The 18323-nt window shown below is 40.0% G+C and overlaps 1 protein-coding gene across 7 annotated transcripts in view; it reads right to left on the bottom strand.

Annotated features, from left to right (window-relative positions):
* Window positions 1-1988: 1988 nt before the first annotated feature.
* Window positions 1989-18323, bottom strand: part of HPS5 (HPS5 biogenesis of lysosomal organelles complex 2 subunit 2) — a 47787-nt gene continuing 31452 nt past the window's right edge. For all 7 annotated transcript variants that reach the window (XM_081238920.1, XM_081238914.1, XM_081238918.1 and 4 more), the window contains 5 exons: window positions 17818-17937; window positions 16514-16627; window positions 15000-15106; window positions 4805-5075; window positions 1989-3134 (listed from right to left, as the gene is read on the bottom strand). In XM_081238920.1, coding sequence (XP_081095046.1) covers window positions 3074-3134; window positions 4805-5075; window positions 15000-15106; window positions 16514-16627; window positions 17818-17937 — 673 coding nt within the window. In that variant the 3' untranslated portion in view covers window positions 1989-3073. The remainder of the gene's footprint in view (window positions 3135-4804; window positions 5076-14999; window positions 15107-16513; window positions 16628-17817; window positions 17938-18323) is intronic.

Here is an 18323-nt window from a genome sequence, read left to right as displayed (position 1 = left end):
TGAATCCTTTCCAGAAGGTTTCCAATTTACTTTGCCCAAATCATCAGAGGAATCATTATCTATGGTAGCTATAGTCTTACAAAATGTATTTCTTAAAAAATAAGACTTGGGCTTCCCTGGTGGCACAGTGGTTAAGAGTCCGCCTGCCAATGCAGGGGACGCGGGTTCGTGCCCCGGTCTGGGAGGATCCCACATGCTGCGGAGTGGCTGGGCCCATGAGCCATGGCTGCTGGGCCTGCACGTCCAGAGCCTGTGCTCCGCAACAGGAGAGGCCACAGCAGTGAGAAGCCCACGTAGTGCAAAAATAAATAAATAAATAAGACTTGAAAGTTGATATTACTCCTTGATCCATGGGCTGCAGAATGAATGTTGTATTAGCAGGTGTGTAAACAACACTAAACTTAATGTACAACTCCATCAGAGCTCTTGGGCAACCAGGTGCAGTCAGTGAGCAGTAATATTTTGAAAGGAATCTTTTTTTCTGAGCGGTAGGTCTCAGCAGTGAGCTTAAAATATTCATTAAACCATGTTGTAAACCCTTGTGCTGTCATCCAGGCTTTGTTGTTCCATTTATAGAGCACAGGAAGAGTAAACTTAGCATAATTCTTAAGGGCCCTAGGATTTTCACCATGGTAGATAAGCATTGGCTTCAACTGAAAGTCACTACCTGCATTAGCCCCTAACAGGAGAGGAAGCCTGTCCTTTGAAGCTTTGAAGCCAGGCATTGACTTCTCCTCTCTAGCTATGAAAAGTACTAGATGGCATCCTTTTCCAATAGAAGGCTGTTTTGTCTACACTGAAAATCTGTTGTTTAGTGTAGCCACCTTCATTAATGATCTTAGCTAGATCTTCTGGATAACTTGCTGCAGCTTCTACATCAGCACTTGCTGCTTCACTTTTATGTTGACGACTGCTTCTTTCCTTAAACCTCATGAACCAACCTCTGCTAGCTTCAAACTTTTCTTCTGTAGCTTCCTCACCTCTCTCAGCCTTCACAGAATTGAAGAGTTAGGGCTTTGCTCTGGATTAGGCTCTGGCTTATGGGAATGTTGTGACTGGTTTGATCTTCTATCCAGACTACTAAAACTTTCTCCATATCAGCAATAAGGCTCTTTCACTTTTTTCTCATTCTTGTATTCACTGGAGTAGCACTTTCAATTTCTTTCATGTACTTTTCCTTTACATTCACAATTTGGCTATTTGATGCAAGAGGCCTACCTTTCAGCCTATCTCAGCTTTCAACATGCCTTTCTCACTTAGCTTAATCATTTCTAGTTTTTGATCTAAAGTGAGAGATGTGTAACTCTTCCTTTCACTTGAATACGTAAGAATATTGCTGTGTGTCAGGGAATAGGGAAGCCTGAGGAGAGGGAGAGAGATGGGGAATGGCCAGTTAGAGCAGTCACAACACACGTTTCTCGATTAAGTTCACCATCAAACATGGGTGCAGTGGTGCCACAAAACAATTACAATAGTAACATCAAAGATCACTGATCACAGATCACCCTGACAAATAATGAGAGTGAAAAAGACTGAAGTATTCCAAGAATCAGGGAAATGTGACAGAGACACAAAGTAAGGAAATGCTGTTGGAAAAATTGTACTGATAGACTTACTGAACACAGGGTTGCCACAAAATTTCAATTTGTTAAAAAAAAAAAAGAAAGAAAAAGAAAAAGAAAAAAACAGTATATGTGAAGCACAATAAAGCAAAGTACAATAAAAAGAGGTATGCCTGTCCGGTTAACAACCTGGACTTGTGACTGGCATCTGAAGTGTGGGCAGTTTTGTGGTTCTGAGCCCCTAACCTGTGAAATCGGATGCTATCTCCAGGGAGATACTTTCAATTGAGTTGAATTGTAGGACACCCAGCTGGTGTTGGGAGAATTGCTTGGCGTGGGGAGACATACCACATACACTCTGCCACACACTGGTGACCAAAATTGTTAGGTTTTCCACACTTCCCAAAATGCTAAGAAGCTTTGTGAAGCCTCCCTTCTCTGCTCATCTCTTCAACTAATCTGGTTACGTCATATCCAAATGTCCCATGGAAGTATGACAGCAATTTGTGTCTACAGTTCTCTGGCTGTGTTATAAATGAAAGAAAGAAGTGAATCATTCAATGTACCCAACCCTTTGCTTATTCCACACTGAGTTTACACCACACCTTCCTGCAAATTGCTCCTATAAACCTCATGTCTACATTCTACTCAAATAAATTTTTAGATTAGATTTTACATTTATTATTAATATAACATGCTGTGTAAGTATACAGGCGCCTGAAAATGGCAATCTAGTACTTGGCTTAAATAATACAAGCACTTGCTGCAATCTTTATCAGTACTCAGCCTTCCTTTATTATGGCTTTTAAAAAACAAATTTTAAAAGTGCATGATTCCTTTAAGCTACTGTTTAGGAAAGACTGGAGTAAAACATTTCCAGTAATGAATTAGCTGTATATAGGTTCAGATTAGAAAATGTCAAGCACTGGAAAAAAAATACATTTTAAATTAGCTCAATTTAAATATGGGGCCATTTCATTTAAACATCTGATTTGCATCTTCAGTGTTTCACTCATTTTATGTGTTAATTCCATTATACCAGATCTTACACTGGTAATTTCTCAAGTGTCCCAGAGAAGATAAAAAAAGAATTCAATTTCTGTCAATTACATTGTATGTCTTCATGTGACCAGGATGAGAAACTTCTGCTCCCTACATGGCAGTCAGGATGAGAAAAGAATTCCCCCAGTCCGCCAGCAAGGAACAAATAACACTGTGGTTCAGAATAAGGACTGCATAGCTGGGGATATTCACATTCTGATTCCTTCCAGGGCACTTCATTTCAGCAAATAAGGACTGATTCCTTTCAAAATTCAACTTCAGTTGAAAAACACTGAGGTACAGATAGAGCCACAAATGCAGAGGTTACAGACACGGACAAAAGTGCTCCCAATAAGGTGGCAGGGATCTCAGGTGGGGCCTTTCCTTCAATAACAAATGCATTCAGAAGGTTCCGGAGCACGATTCCTTTTTTCTCAAAATGTCATGACACCCTGCTGAATCTTCTTCAATTAGGCCTGCTGAGACCAGAGAAACCGATCACATTTTTCAAGCATGCTTTGTATCAAGGCTCTGAAATCCCAAAGAAAAGAAACAGGCAAATTTAGCTGTCATTGTTCATTCTTTTCAGAAGAAAGGATTACAAAGGCTGACTGACTCTGTGCATCAAAAGACACAATCAGGGGCTTCCCTGGTGGCGCAGTGGTTGGGAGTCCGCCTGCCGATGCAGGGGACACGGGTTCGTGCCCCGGTCTGGGAGGATCCCACATGCCGCAGAGCGGCTAGGCCCGTGAGCCATGGCTGCTGAGCCTGCGCATCCGGAGCCTGTGCTCTGCAAGGGGAGAGGCCACAACAGTGAGAGGCCCGCCTACCGCAAAAAAAAAAAAAAAAAAAAAAAAGACACAATCAACAGAGTGAAAAAGCATCCTGTGAATATGGCATCCTGTCCTATACAACAGGAGAAAATATTTGCAAATCACATATCTGAGAGGTTAATATTGAGAATATGTAAAGAGCTCATATGACAAAAAACAAATAATGCAATTTAAAAATGGGCAGAAGACTTGAACAAGTATTTCTCCAAAGATGACATTCAAATGGCCAACGAGCATATGAAAAGATGTTCAACATCAATAATCACTAGGGAAATGCAAATAAAAACCACAGTGAGTTATCACTTCATGCCCATTAGGATAGCTACTATCCACAAAAACAAAACAAAACAAAAATCAAAACAAAAAAAACCCAGAAAATAACTAGTGCTGGTGGGGATGTGCTATAATTGGTGGGAATGTAAAATGGTGCAGGCTCTATGGAAAACAGTATGGAGGCTCCTCAAAAAATTAAAAATAGAAGTACCATCTGATCCAGCAATTCCACACCTGGGTATATTCCACACCTGGGTATATTCCACACCAAAAGAACTGAAAGCAGGGTCTCAGAGATATCTGTAAACTCATGTTCATAGCAGCATTACTCACAATAGCCAAGAGGTGGAAGCAACCCAGGTGTCTATCAACAGGTGAGTGGATAAATAAAATGTGGTTACATACATACAATGAAATATTATTCAGCCTTAAAAAGGACGGAAACGCTGACAAATGCTATAACATGGACGAATCTTAAGGACATTATGCTAAGTGAAATAAGTCAGTCACAAAAAGACAAACACTGTATGATCCCCCTTATGTGAGGTACTTAGAGTAGTCAAAATCAGAGACAGAAAGTAGAACGGTGGTTACCAGGGGTTAGGTGGAGGGAGAAAGGGGGAGCTGTTGTTTAATGGGTATAGAGTTTCAGTTTTGTAAGTTGAAAAAGTTCTGGAAACTGACTGCACACTGATATGAATATACTAAACACTACTGAACTAAGTAGTTAAAAACGGTTGGCAGGAAATTTTATGTTATCTGTATTTTACCACAGTTTAAAAAAAAACAAAAACAAAAAAACCCCTGACTGAGACAATTAGGTATGCGGTACCAATAATATTCTTAAAAAATTGAGTACACGTGAGATTTGGGTATTCACATTAACCTAAACAGTGTTTTGGTCATGACTGTGGACCAAATATTACTTTAGCCTCTTCCCTTAATCACCTTCATCAACAGAGGAGTTTCTGTCCCCTCATCTATGAATGAGGGGTTGGGACTATGTGATCTCTATAGTCCCATCCACGTCTGAAAATCTGTGCAATTCTACATTCCCCAGGTGCCTGTGGATAGGGCAGGACAGACAGACATTACCTCTGCCTTTTCTCGGCAATCCTCAGGATATCACAGGTTCTGGTAAATCTCTCTGACAGCTCAAGGGTCAAACCACATTCTTGTAGCAGTGACCAGGCCCGGTCTGGGCCCATGGTCTTAGCTAACAGGAGAGCCACATTCTCCACGTTGATAGGGGAAGGCCCATCGCTGAAGTTCCCATTTGGTGACTTCTGGGGGGCTGGCTTTGTGCTCTTGTTCTGTACCAGATGTAGGAGAAGCTTCCATTCCTCCACAGTCTCTGGGATCCAACCTACTCAAACACAGAGAAACAATGTGGGCTCTGATCACTCTTAGCACTCTGCCTGCATACAGGAGAAACCATTCGTGAAAATGTTTCATACCAAAACATAAAAATATTAAAGAATATAACCTCATTACCCCCAACACAGAACTGTTTTCTGAACATTTGTTGAACAAATAGCTCACGAAAAGGAGAAGCCATAAAATTAGCTTCAACACTCCTTCATTTGCTCACGCAGTAATTAATTACCCAGGGCACACTCCATACTAGGCACTGAATGTGAATGAGGAACAAACAGACATGATGAGCCCTGCCTGCACTCCTGTGGAACTCAGGGTCCAGTAAAGGAGACAGAACTTAGACAAACACATAAATAAACCTATGCTGATAAACTGTGCTAAGTGCTTGCTATAAAGGAAAAGATCAAAGAGCCATTAGAGAGATTGGCAGGTTTGGGTTGTTTTTTTTTTCTGAGGCTCAGAGAAGGGCTCTATGAGAAGTGACAGTTAAGCAGAGAGCTAAAAGGTGAGACAAGTTTAGTGAGCATGTGCTTGTGGCCCATACGTGCAGGGAAGGTGTCAGGCATGGAGGGTGAAGGAGCCTGCACTTCTGACAAAGGAAACATGGAAAATGACTCGACACAGGAAGGAACTAGGTGAGTTCAAGGAACTCAAAAAAGGCCTACAATGCACAAAGGTGGCAGTGAGGAGTGAGAATGAGATGACAGGGCCAGGCCATAAGGGAACAGCTTAAGAATCTGGATTTTATTTTGAGTCCAATGTAAGGGGCTTCAAGGAGGAGAGCCACATAATCCAATTTTTGTTTAAAAGAACCATGCTGAGAGTCAGCAACGTGGTGGAGTGAAAGGCTACCTTTGTTTCTCTCCTTAATCTACAACCAGTAAAACATCCACAGCACAACAAAGGTTCTTGTGTCTGACACACCAAGAAACCAGAGAATTCTCCACATATCTATACAACTAAAGGTGATGGACTGGAACACATAGAAGAGGCAGAACCAGGGAACCAGTGGAGGTGGTGTCTGCAGACCCAGCCCTCCAGCCCCAGAGAAGCTGATGGTAGCAGGGGAAGCAGTGCACATGACCCCAGCCCCCAGCCCCCCACTCGAAGTAGCAAGCCCATGAATCTTACAACGCTGGACATGGCAGGGCCACCTGAGCAATCCTAGCTATTGCCCCCGCCCCTTCCTCCCCAACAGCAGTGGAACTTGTCGCTCAAGGGCTCCTGGACAGGAGGGAGCCCACCATCCTGGTGCACCAGGTGGCAATGCTAGCAACACTGGCAGAAGTAAGGCGACCCTGCAGGTACAGGAAGTGATAATGCAGGCATCGGGCCACACCACAGATGGAGATGGTAGAGGGCACAAAGTGCAGACTCTCAAATATAACCAGAGGCAGCTGACGTAAGAGAAACCCAAAACTTGTGCTATGGCGCCACCTACTGGAAAACAAAAGAAAGGCCTCTAATTTCTAACCTGTTGGATCATTAGAATCAAGCAGAAAGGTACTTGCTACTTTGAATGTGTGGCAGAGGAACAACTTCATCAAACACAGTGAAGAACCATAGTGACACTGTACCACAAAAGGAAAATGACAATTCTCCAGAAACCAAACTTAAAGTCACAGAATACTGTGGTCTAACTGATAGAGAATTCAAAATAGCTGTCATGAAGAAAGTCAAGGAACTACAAGAAAACTCAGATAGGCAGTTCAATGAACTCAGGAACGAAATTAATGAACAGAGTAATACTTTACAAAAGAGATTAAAACTCTAAAAAAGAAAAACAAATTCTAGAACTAAAGAATTCAATAAATGAGTTGGAGAATACATTAGAAAGCACTGAAAATAGAGCAGATCACATGGGACAGAAAATTAGTGAGCTTGAAGATAGAACTCTAGAAATGACACAAGTAGAAGAAGAAAGAAATAAGATATTTTAAAAAATGAAAAAATTCTATGAGAAATATCCAACTCCTTAGAAAAGACAACATTAGGGTAATGGGTATCCCAGAAGGAGAAGAAAGGGAGAGGGGAGCAGAGAGTTAATTTAAAGAAGTAATAGCTGAGAGCTTCCCAAACCAGAGAAGGAACTGGATATACAAGTCCATGAAACTAAGAGAACACCTAATTACCTCAATACAAAAAGACCTTCTTCAAGGGACTTCCTTCCCTGCTGGTGCAGTGGTTAAGCATCCGTCTGCCAATGCAAGGAACATGGGTTCGTGCCCTGGTCCAGGAAGATCCCACATGCCGCAGAGCAACAAAGCCCGTGTGCCACAACTACTGAGCCTGCGCTCTAGAGCCCGCGAGCCACAACTACTGAGCCCATATGCCACAACTACTGAAGCCCAACCACCTAGAGCCCGTGCTCTGCAACAGCAGAAGCCACCACAATAAGAAGCCAGAGCACTGCAATGAAGAGTAGGCCCCGCTCGCCGCAACTAGAAAAAGCCCGCATGCAGCAACGAAGACCCAACGCAGCCAAAAATAAATAAATAAATAAATAAATAAATGTATTTAAAAAAGACCTTCTTCAAGACATATTATATTAAAACTGTTAGGGCTTCCCTGGTGGTGCAATGGTTGAGAGTCCGCCTGCCGATGCAGGGGATGTGGGTTCGTGCCCCGGTCCAGGAAGATCCCACATGCCGTGGAGCGGCTGGGCCCGTGGCCGCTGAGCCTGTGCGTCCGGAGCCTGTGCCCCACAACGGGAGAGGCCACAACAGTGAGAGGCCCGCGTACCGCAAAAAAAAAAAAAAAAAAAAAAAAAAAAAACTGTTAAAAGTCAATGACAAAGAATTAAGGCAGCCAGGGGAAAAAGGAAGGGTAACCTACAAAGGAACCTCCATTAGGCTATTAACAGATTTCTCAGCAGAAACTCTACAGTCCAGAAGAAAGTGGAATGACATTCTCAAAATACTGAAAGATAAAAACCATCACCCAAGAATACTCTATCCAGCAAAGTTATCATTCAGATATGAATGATAAATAAGGACTTTCCCAGACAAACAAAAGCTGAGGCAGTTCATCAACACTAGACCTGCATTACAAGAAATGTTGAAAGGAGCTCTTTACCAGAAACAAACAAACAAAAAAAAAGCAAAGTACACAAATCTTTGAGTAAAGTGATAAGCAGACAGAATCTTTAAACTGCAACTCTTTATCAGAATAGGTTTTTTAAACACTTTAACTACAGCATAAAGGTTAAAGGGCAAAGATGAGTAGAAAAAGTAATTATAGCTACTTCAATTTGGTAACAAACTCACAACATAAAAAGGGATAATTTGAGGCAAGAAAAATACAAAAGGGGGAGAGGAAAAGGGTGGAACTCATACAGGTACATAAAGATAAGATGCTATAAGCAGAAAAAGGACTACTTTATCTATGACATGTTTTATACAAACCCCATGGTAACCACAAAAAATAAATCTAGAGCAAAGGCACAAAACATTAAAAAAGAGGAAAGTGAGAAAAACATCAAAAAAAACCCACCAAAGCAAAATGGCAGACAGAAATACAAGGAAAAAGAAATAATGAAGATATAGAGCAACCAGAAAACAAAAGATAAAATAGCAGTACCAAATCCTCATCTGTCAATAATCATCCTAAATGTAAATAGATTGAATTCACCAATCAAAAGACACAGAAAGGCTGGGTAGATTAAAAAACAAGAGCCGGGCTTCCCTGGTGGCGCAGTGGTTGAGAGTCCACCTGCCGATGCAGGGGACAGGGGTTCGTGCCCCGGTCCGGGAAGATCCCACATGCCGTGGAGCAGCTAGGCCCGTGAGCCATGGCCGCTGAGCCTGCGTGTCCGGAGCCTGTGCTCCGCAACAGGAGGGGCCTCAACAGTGAGAGGCCCGTGTACCACCAAAAAAAAAAAAAAAAAAAAAAGCCAACTTTATGCTGCCTCCAGGAGACTCATCTCAGAGTTTAAGACAATTATAGGCTCAAAGTAAAGAGATGGAAGGTGACACTTCAGGCAAATGGCAGCCAAAAGAAAGTGGGTGTAGCCATACTTATATCAGACAAAATAGACTTCAAGCCAAAAAAGATAACAAGAGACAAAAGTGGATAGTATATAATGATAAAGGGGATAATTCATCACGAAGACATAATGTTATTAATATATATGCACCTAACACAGGAGCACCAAAATATATAAAACAATTATTAACAGACTTAAAAGGAGAAATTGACAGCAACACAATAATAGTAGGTGAATTTAGCAGCCCACTGACATCAATGGATAGATCATCCGGACAGAAAGTCAACAAGGAAGCAGCAGCCTTAAATGAAACATCACACTAGATGGATTTGATAGATTTGTACAGAACATTCCATTCAATTGCACCAGAATACACATTCTTCTCAAGTGGACATGGAACTTTCTCAAGGGTAAACCATATGTTGGGACACAAAACAAATCTCAGTGAATTTAAGAAGACTGAAATCGTATCAAGCATCTTTTCCAATTTCTATAAAACTAGAAATCAACTATAAGAAAGCTGGAAAAATTACAAATATGTGGAGACTGAAGAACATGCTACTGAACAACTACCAAGTCAATGAAAATCAAAGAAGATATCAAAAGTTACCCAAAGACAAATGAAAATATGACATACCAGAATCTATGGGATGCAGCAAAAGTGATACTAAAAGGGAAGTTTAAGCAATACATGCTTACCTCAAGAAACAAGAAAAATCTAAAATAAACAATCTAACCCTGTACATAAAGGAACTAGAAAAAGAACAAATGAAGCCCCATATCAGTAGAAGGCAGGAAATAATTAAGATCAGAGCAGAAATAAATGAAATAAAGACTAAAAAGACAATAGAAAAGATCAATAAAACTAAGAGCTGGTTCTTGAAAAGATAAACAAAACTGACAAATCTTTAGCTAGACTCACTAATCTTAGAGAAGGCTCTGATAAATAAAATCAGAAATGCAAGAAGAAAGATAACAATGGATACCACAGGAATAGAAAGGCTTACAAGAGAATATTATGAACAGCTACATGCCAACAAATTGGACAACCTAGAAGAAATGGACAAATTCTTAGAATCATAAAACCTTCCAAGACTGAATCATGAAGAAATGAAAAATCTAAATAGCCTGATCACTAGTACAGAAATTGAAATAATAATCAAAGCTCCTAAAAAACATGAGTCTAGGACCAGATGCCTTCATAGGTGAATTCTACCAAACATTCAAAAGATTTAATACCTATTCTTTTCAAACTCTTCAAGAGAAGGGAATGCTTTCTAACTCATTTTACAAAGCCAACAGCACCCTGATACCAAAACCACACAAAGACTCAAAAAAAGAAAAAATTACAGGTCAGTATCTCTGATGAACATAGATGCAAAAATTCTCAACAAAATATTAGCAAACCGAATACAATACATAAAAAGAATCATACACCATGACCAAGTGGGATTTATTCCAGGGATGCAAGGATGGTTGTATCCACAAATAAATTCACGTGATACACCACATTAACAAAATGAAGGATAAAAACCATATAATTATCTCAATAGATGCAAAAAAAAGAGCATTTGACAAGATTCAACACCCATTTATGATAAAACGAACTTTCAATAAAGTGGGTATAGAAGGAACATACCTCAACATAGTAAGGCCATATATGACAAACTCACAACAAATATCATTCTCAATGGTGAAAAACTGAAAGCTAGCCCTCTAAAATCAGGAACAAAACAAGGATGCCCACTCTTAACCACCCTTATTCAACATAGTACCAGAAGTCCCGGCTAGAGCAATCAGGCAAGAAAAAGAAAAGATATCCAAATTGGAAAGGAAGAAATGACTCTGTCACTATTTGTGGATGACATGATTTATATATAGAAAACTATAAAGACTCCACCAAAGAACTACTAGAAATAATAAAGTTGCAGGGTACAAATCAACATTCAAAAATCTGTTGCGTTTCTATACACTAACAATGAGCTAGCAGAAAAAGAAATTAAGAAAACAATTCCATTTACAATCACAACAAAAAGAATAAAATACCTAGGAACAGATTTAACCAAGGAGGTGAAAGACTTGTACACTGAAAACTATAAGACACCGCTGAAAGAAACTGAAGACACAAATAAATGGAAAGATATTCCCTGCTCATGGACTGGAAGAATTAACATTGTTAAAATGTCCATATTGCCAAAGCAATCTATAGATTCAATGTAATCCTTATCAAAATCCCAAAAACATTTTTCACAGAAATAAAACAAAAAATTCTAAAATTTACATGGAACCACAAAAGACCCCAAATAGCCAAAACAATCCTGAGCAAAGAGAACAAAGCTGGAGGTATCACACGCCCTGATTTAAAACTATATTATAAAGCCATAGTAATCAAAACAGCATGGTAGTGGCAGAAAAACAGATACACGTGTCAATGGAACAGAACTGAGAGCCCAAAAATAAACCCATACATATATGGACAATTAATATACAACAAAGGAATAAGGAACATCCAATGGAGAAAGGATAGTTTCTTCAATAAATGGTGTTGGGGACACTGGACAGCCTCATGCAAAAAAATGAAAGTAGACCACTACCTCACACCATACACAAAAATCAACTCAAAATGGATTAAAGACTTAATTGTAAGACCCAAAACCATAAACTCCTAGAAGAAAACATAGGCACGACACTCTCTGACATCAGTCCTAGGAATATCTTTCTAGCTAGGTCTCCTCAGGCAAGGGAAACAAAAGCAAAGATAAACAAATAGGACTACATCAAACTAAAAAGCTTCTACACAGCAAAAAAAAATCCACAAAATGAAAAGATGACCTATTGAATGGGAGAAGATATTTGCAAATAATATATCCAATAAGAGGTTAATAACCAAAAATACATAAACAACTGGATGAAAAAATGGGCAGAGGAGCTGAATAGACATTTTCCCAAAGATGACATACAGATGGCCAAGAAGCACATGAAAAGATGTTCCCCATCACTAATTATTAGGGAAATGCAAATCAAAACCACATGGGAGGACTTCCCTGGTGGCGCAGTGGTTGAGAGTCCGCCTGCCGATGCAGGGGACACGGGTTCGTGCCCCGGTCCAGGAAGATCCCACATGCCGCAGAGCGGCTGGGCCCGTGAGCCATGGCCGATGAGCCTGAGCGTCCGGAGCCTGTACTCTGCAACGGGAGAGGCCACAACAGTGAGAGGCCCACATACCGCAAAAAAAAAAAAAAAAAAAAAAAAAAGAATCCGTATGCCAATGCAGGGGACACGGGTTCGATCCCTGGTCCAGGAAGATCCCACATGCCGCAGAGCAACAAAGTCCATGAGCCACAGCTACTGAGCCTGCACTCTAGAGCCTGCAAGCCACAACTACTGAAGCCTGTGCACTTAGAGCCCGTGCTCCACAACAAGAGAAGCCACCAAAATGAGAAGCCTGTGCACCGCAACAAAGAGTAGCCCCTGCTCACTACAGTTAGAGAAAGCCCGCATGCAGCAACGAAGACCCAACGCAGCCAAAAATAAATAAATAAATAATAATAAATTTATATAAAAAAAACCCACATGAGATATCACCTCACACCTGTCAGAATGGCTATCATCAAAAAGTCTACAAATGTTGGCAAGGATGTGGAGAAAAGGGAACCCTGTGCACTGTTGGTGGGAATGTAAGTTGGTGCAGCCACAGTGGAAAACAGCATGGAGGTTCCTCAAAAAACTGAAAATAGAACTACCATATGATCCAGCAATCCCACTTCTGAGTATTTATCCAAAGAATATGAAAACACTAATTGGAAAAGATATATGCACCCCTATGTCCACTGCAACATTATTTATAATAGCCAAGATATGGAAGTAACCTAAGTGCCCATCAATAGATGAATGGATAAAGAAGATGTGATACACACACACACACACACACGTAATGGAATACTTCTCAGCCATTAAAAAAAAAGAAGAAATCTTGCCAGTTGTGACAACATGGATGGACCTTGGGCATATTATGCCAAGTGAAGTAAGTCAGAAAGAGAAAGACAAACACCATATGATCTCACTCATTTGTGGAATACAAAAACACAATAAATGAACAAACCAAACAAAAACAAACTTGTAGATGCAAAGAACAAAGTAGTGGTTACCAGAGGGGATGGAGCAGGGGCAGGGTGAAATGGGTAAAAGGGAACAAACACGGTGACAGATGGAAACTAAATTTTTAGTGGTGAGTACACTGCAGGGTATACAAAAGTGGAAATATAATGTTGTACACATAAAACTTATATAATGTTATAAACCAATATTATCTCAATAAAAATTTTTTTAATTAAAAAAAAAAGAACCATTCTGGCTGCTATAAGGAAAATCGGTTAAAGATGGGCAAGAATGGAAACCAGAAGGCCAATCATAAAGTTATTGCAATAACCAGGCAAATAGCTGGGATCAGAATGACCGTGGTGGAGCCAAAGAAAGTAGATAGATATGAGGTATATATTTGGCAGCAAAAGCAACATTCTTTGAAGTGAAATATAAGTTAGGAGAGAAAAATGTCAAGAAAAGACTCCCATTTAATATACCCAGGGTAAGAATAGCTATTATTATTATATTAACAAAATATTAAGAGTACTTTTATCTGGATGGGAAGAATTTTAGGTGGTATCTTCATTCTTCTTAGATTTTCCATTTTTTTCTATAACAAACATCATGTTGTAACTTTAAAAGCATAAATCATTTATATCTTAACTTTTCTGGTTATTTTTCCAAAGTGAACTCATCTATAGTTCTACAAAACCATGTGACCCTCTTGTTTCATTTTTGAAACAAAGATGATTCAGTTATTATTGCTGTAACTGTGACACCTGAGGCTATCTCTTTGCCAGTCATCTGGTTTCTTCGCTTGGTTGTAACTTTTCTTCTTCTACAGCAATAGGGCTGAAAAAGGCTGTAGGTCACACTGTTAGATGAAGGATCCTGATGTCATGCTGCTGGCGTCTCTGCATTGACACGAATAAAGTAACACTACAAGACAGACCAAGACCACCTCTCTGAGTGCAGGATGAACTCCCAGACTTCAGAAATCAGTGTGTCAAAGTCCTGGCCTCCTAACTCCCATTTTATCTGTATTGAATTGACGAAAATTAAAACAAAAACAAAAACCCTAAGTACCTGTAAAGGCTTAGGAAAATCTGACTGCTACTCTACTGTAAGTTCGTCTTAGTGATACCTAACTTTGGGCTGTGTAAAATGGCAACATATGCAGATCAAAAAACCTGAGCACAAGCTTTAGAGATGGTCAGACCTGGTCTGAACACCAGCTCCAGCATTAACTAGTTGTATGACTGTGGGGAAACTAATTATCCTTTTTTCTGGGCCTCAATCATAACTTTTTTAAAACTGAAATAATAGTAACTATCCCACAGGTTTAATATCTCATTTAAACAGCATATGGAAAAGCATCAGGTATCAATATAATGCTTCACACGGTAGGCACTCATGAAACAGAAAAGTTGCCTGTAGTTTATTTCTAGTTATGATTTCATGGTATACCAAGTAGTACAGATCAAAAACAAACTCCAAAAATGTGACAGCTAGCTAGAATAACATAAACGATCATTGAAATATTTATCAAATTTCTTTTTTTTTTTTTTTTTTTTTGCGGTACGCGGGCCTCTCACTGTTGTGGCCTCTCCCGTTGCAGAGCACAGGCTCCGGACGCGCAGGCTCAGCGGCCATGGCTCACGGGCCCAGCCGCTCCGCGGCATGTGGGATCTTCCCGGACCGGGGCACGAACCCGTGTCCCCTGCATCAGCAGGCGGACTCTCAACCACTGCGCCACCAGGGAAGCCCATCAAATTTCTTTACTGAATAGTCTGTAGTGACTTCTAAAATACTATAACCAAGAATAACCGATTGGGATTTACATACCATTGTCCCCTTCCATCAGGCTCATATCATTCAGATACACAATATTCGTGAAGGCCTCTCTTCTTCTCCCCAGCTCCAAACACAGAATAAGATATCCAGGCCAGAAACTTCAAAGAGAGCAAAGTTGGAGAGAGGAATAAAAGGCAGTGAATTTATCTGGAGCTGTGTGGTCCAATACTGTAGATATTAGCCACATGTGGCTATTTATATTTAAATTAAATAAAATTTAAAAGTCAGTTCTTCGGTTGACCAATTCATATTTCAAGTACTTAATGGCCACATGTGACTAGTGGCTACCATACTAGACAGCGTGATAGAATATTTCCACTGCCTCAGAAAATTCTATTAGACAGCCCTGATCTAGAGCATTTAAGAAAATAAATAAATAAAGCTAGCGATAAGTACTGACATTTGAGGCCAAGCCCCAATTATGAGACATTTAAGCTTATACACTTCATAAACTTTAAGGTTCAATAACAAACTAGCATATTTCTTCCCCAAGTATGCAAACTTTGGAAGTTCTCCTTGACTCCCCCTTCCTTCATTTGCTATACCCAGTATCTACAGGTCCCACTGCATTTTCCTTTGAAATGTGCCATTAGATGTGCTCCTTCTGCTGACCTAGAATCAATTTGGTCATACCTGAATTACTGAACCAGTTTCCTAGCTGGCCTTCCTTTCTCGTCTCCAATCTTTCTCATGTATGAAACCAGAAATGATCTCCAGAAACCTCCATTTTATCATGTCATTTTTTGTACCAAAAAGGCTAAAAGGGTCTCTGCTTAAATTCTTCTAACCACCTTTCAAGGTCCTATATGATCTCATGACCCACAACCTGGCCAGTCTCATCCCTCATTATCAGTGAACAAATATGTACCAAGTGCCTACCACTTTATGAAGTATGCATCATTAGGGAAAAGGAGAGCACATGTCCCTATCTCCAAAAGACTGTAATCCAGATAAAGCCATAAGATAACATCTTCAGGCCATGAATAACTGATGAATATGTGGTACAGATAAAAAGCAATGTCAGTTTTTCATGGCCTTGCTCTTGCTGTTTCTCTCACCTGACTTGCCCTCCTCCTGGCTCCTGTTTGAATACAAATCCTACCCAGCCTTAGGGCTTACCTCAAAGTCTCACCTCCTCCCTGAGTCCTTCACCAGCCATTCTACTAAGCCCATTCTGATCTCTCCCTTCTCCGAAACTATATCAATTATAACTGTATCACACAGTCTGGTGCTTAATTAAATAAACCTGAGAACTGGGGCTAACAACTAAGCAAAAGGGGGAGAGAGGAATGAGCAAGGACCAGTCTCTTCCACACACAAAATACACTCAAAATTTAAGACAAAAAAAGATGTTTATTATCACTTAAAACAAAAAGCCACCTTTATGCAGCAAAAAAAAAAAAATCCCAAATGACACAGCATATCCGTTCAGGCCCCTAACTACAAAGTTACTAACTAAAATGATTCTAATCTTAACTTCAGCTTCTAGGAAAATTCTCACTTACCCATGAGACCTACAGATGTCAGTCGCTTTCTCTTTTGTTGTAAAATCTGCAGGAAGTTTAATTAGATGAAGGATTAGCTGACTGTAGCCCCAGGAAAACAAGTGGGAATGAGGCCTGAAAAATGAAAAACATATCAGTAAATTAGACAGGAAATAAACTCTACAAAAATGCTTATTTGTCAGCTGATAGGTAAGATCAGAGTTTAATTATATTTTTTCCATTATTATATTTTTCAAACATTTCTACTTGGCCTTTGAAAAATTAAAACAGCTATTTTTCCAATGACAAATACCTGTTTATTTTTTTAAATTATATATTTGAGTAATAAAAAGCAAAAGAAAGAAGCTCATAATTCCATCACTCACAGATAGCCATTTTATATCCTTCCAGACCTTTTTCCCTAGGCATATAAGATAGGCATTTTGAGAGCTTTTAAAAAGTTTCTCCTGGAGGAAAACACAAGGAATATTTCTGATAGATTACAAGTAACAGTGTGTATTTTTTATGAATTCTGTTTTTTTAAAAATCCTAATCAGGGACTTCCCCAGTGGCGCAAAGGTTAAGAATACGCCTGCCAATGCAGGGGACACGGGTTCGATCCCTGGTCCGGGAAGATCCCACATGCCGCGGAGCAACTAAGCCCGTGCTCCACAACTACTGAGCCTGCAAATCTAGAGCTCGTGAGCCACAACTACTGAGCCCATGTGCCACAACTACTGAAGCCCATGCACCTAGAGCCCATGCTCCTCAACAAGAGAAGCCACTGCTCACCACAACTAGAGAAAGCCCGTACACAGCAACGAAGACTCAATGCAGCCAAAAAATAATTAAAAGCTTTAAAAAGTACTAGAAAAGCTTTAAAAAAAAAAGAGTCCAAGTTAAAAAAAAATCCTGTATCAGGTTACATCTAAACATCCCTTGGCAAATTTCTAGGAAGAAAACACACACACACACACACACACAATTTTCTAACAATTTTCTTCTAACACAGGTTTAGTCACCAAGGTCTCTTAATGTTGGTCCATGAAAGAGTTTCAGTAGCCCAGTTTAATTCTCTGCAATCATGTGCAAAATTCTGCATAAATGTGCATTTTTCTGAGAGGAATCATCAGATTCTTAGAGGGTCTGTGATTCAAAAAATGTTCAGAACCACTAAGCAGTACACTCAATCTGATTACTACCATGACTTGAGTCAGTCGCTTCCATAGGTGTTCCTGAAGTAAGCCCAGAATGCTCTATGTGAATAAACTGGTGGTTCCATTCCAAAGGAGCAGCAGAGCTTAGAAACAGGACTCCTTCTATACCTGGGGTCTCCTTCATCGTCCATAGTGCTGGTGCTTGAGGGAGCATCATGGGACACTGCCAACAGCAGCCAATCCAATCTTAAAGACTCTGGTTGTAGGAGGGACTCAAGGAAGAATGGCCTAAGAGAAAGTTGGGGAAAAAATCACCAATATTCATGCTGAGAAAGGAAAGATAAAATGTGCAGATGTGAAGAAAATGTTATTAAGGGATCAAGACAGTGGATGAAATAACTTGAAAACTCTTCTGCTACAAAATGTAAAGAAATGCTGGTGAAAATCTAACAGCCTTTTAACTGAACAGTTGAGCTTCAAGATAATAAGGAAAATACCAAAGGGCCCCCCAAAAAAAGGAGAAATAAATACCAGTATAGCAAATGTGAACCAATCAGAAGAAACAGAGGGAGGAAGTTGCCATTCTCAATAACCAAAGGACGTGTGTGTTTCCTGCCATGTGGAGATAGGAAGTGAGGCCTCAGCCCAAAGAAGTTAAGAGCTGTAACTGAGAT

This window comes from Mesoplodon bidens (genome assembly GCF_964165515.1).
Source record: "Mesoplodon bidens genome assembly, chromosome: 7".
Classification (NCBI taxonomy): Eukaryota; Metazoa; Chordata; class Mammalia; order Artiodactyla; family Ziphiidae; genus Mesoplodon; species Mesoplodon bidens.
The sequence above is the reverse complement of the archived record's forward strand: the minus strand, read 5'-3'. Positions and strand labels throughout refer to the sequence as shown.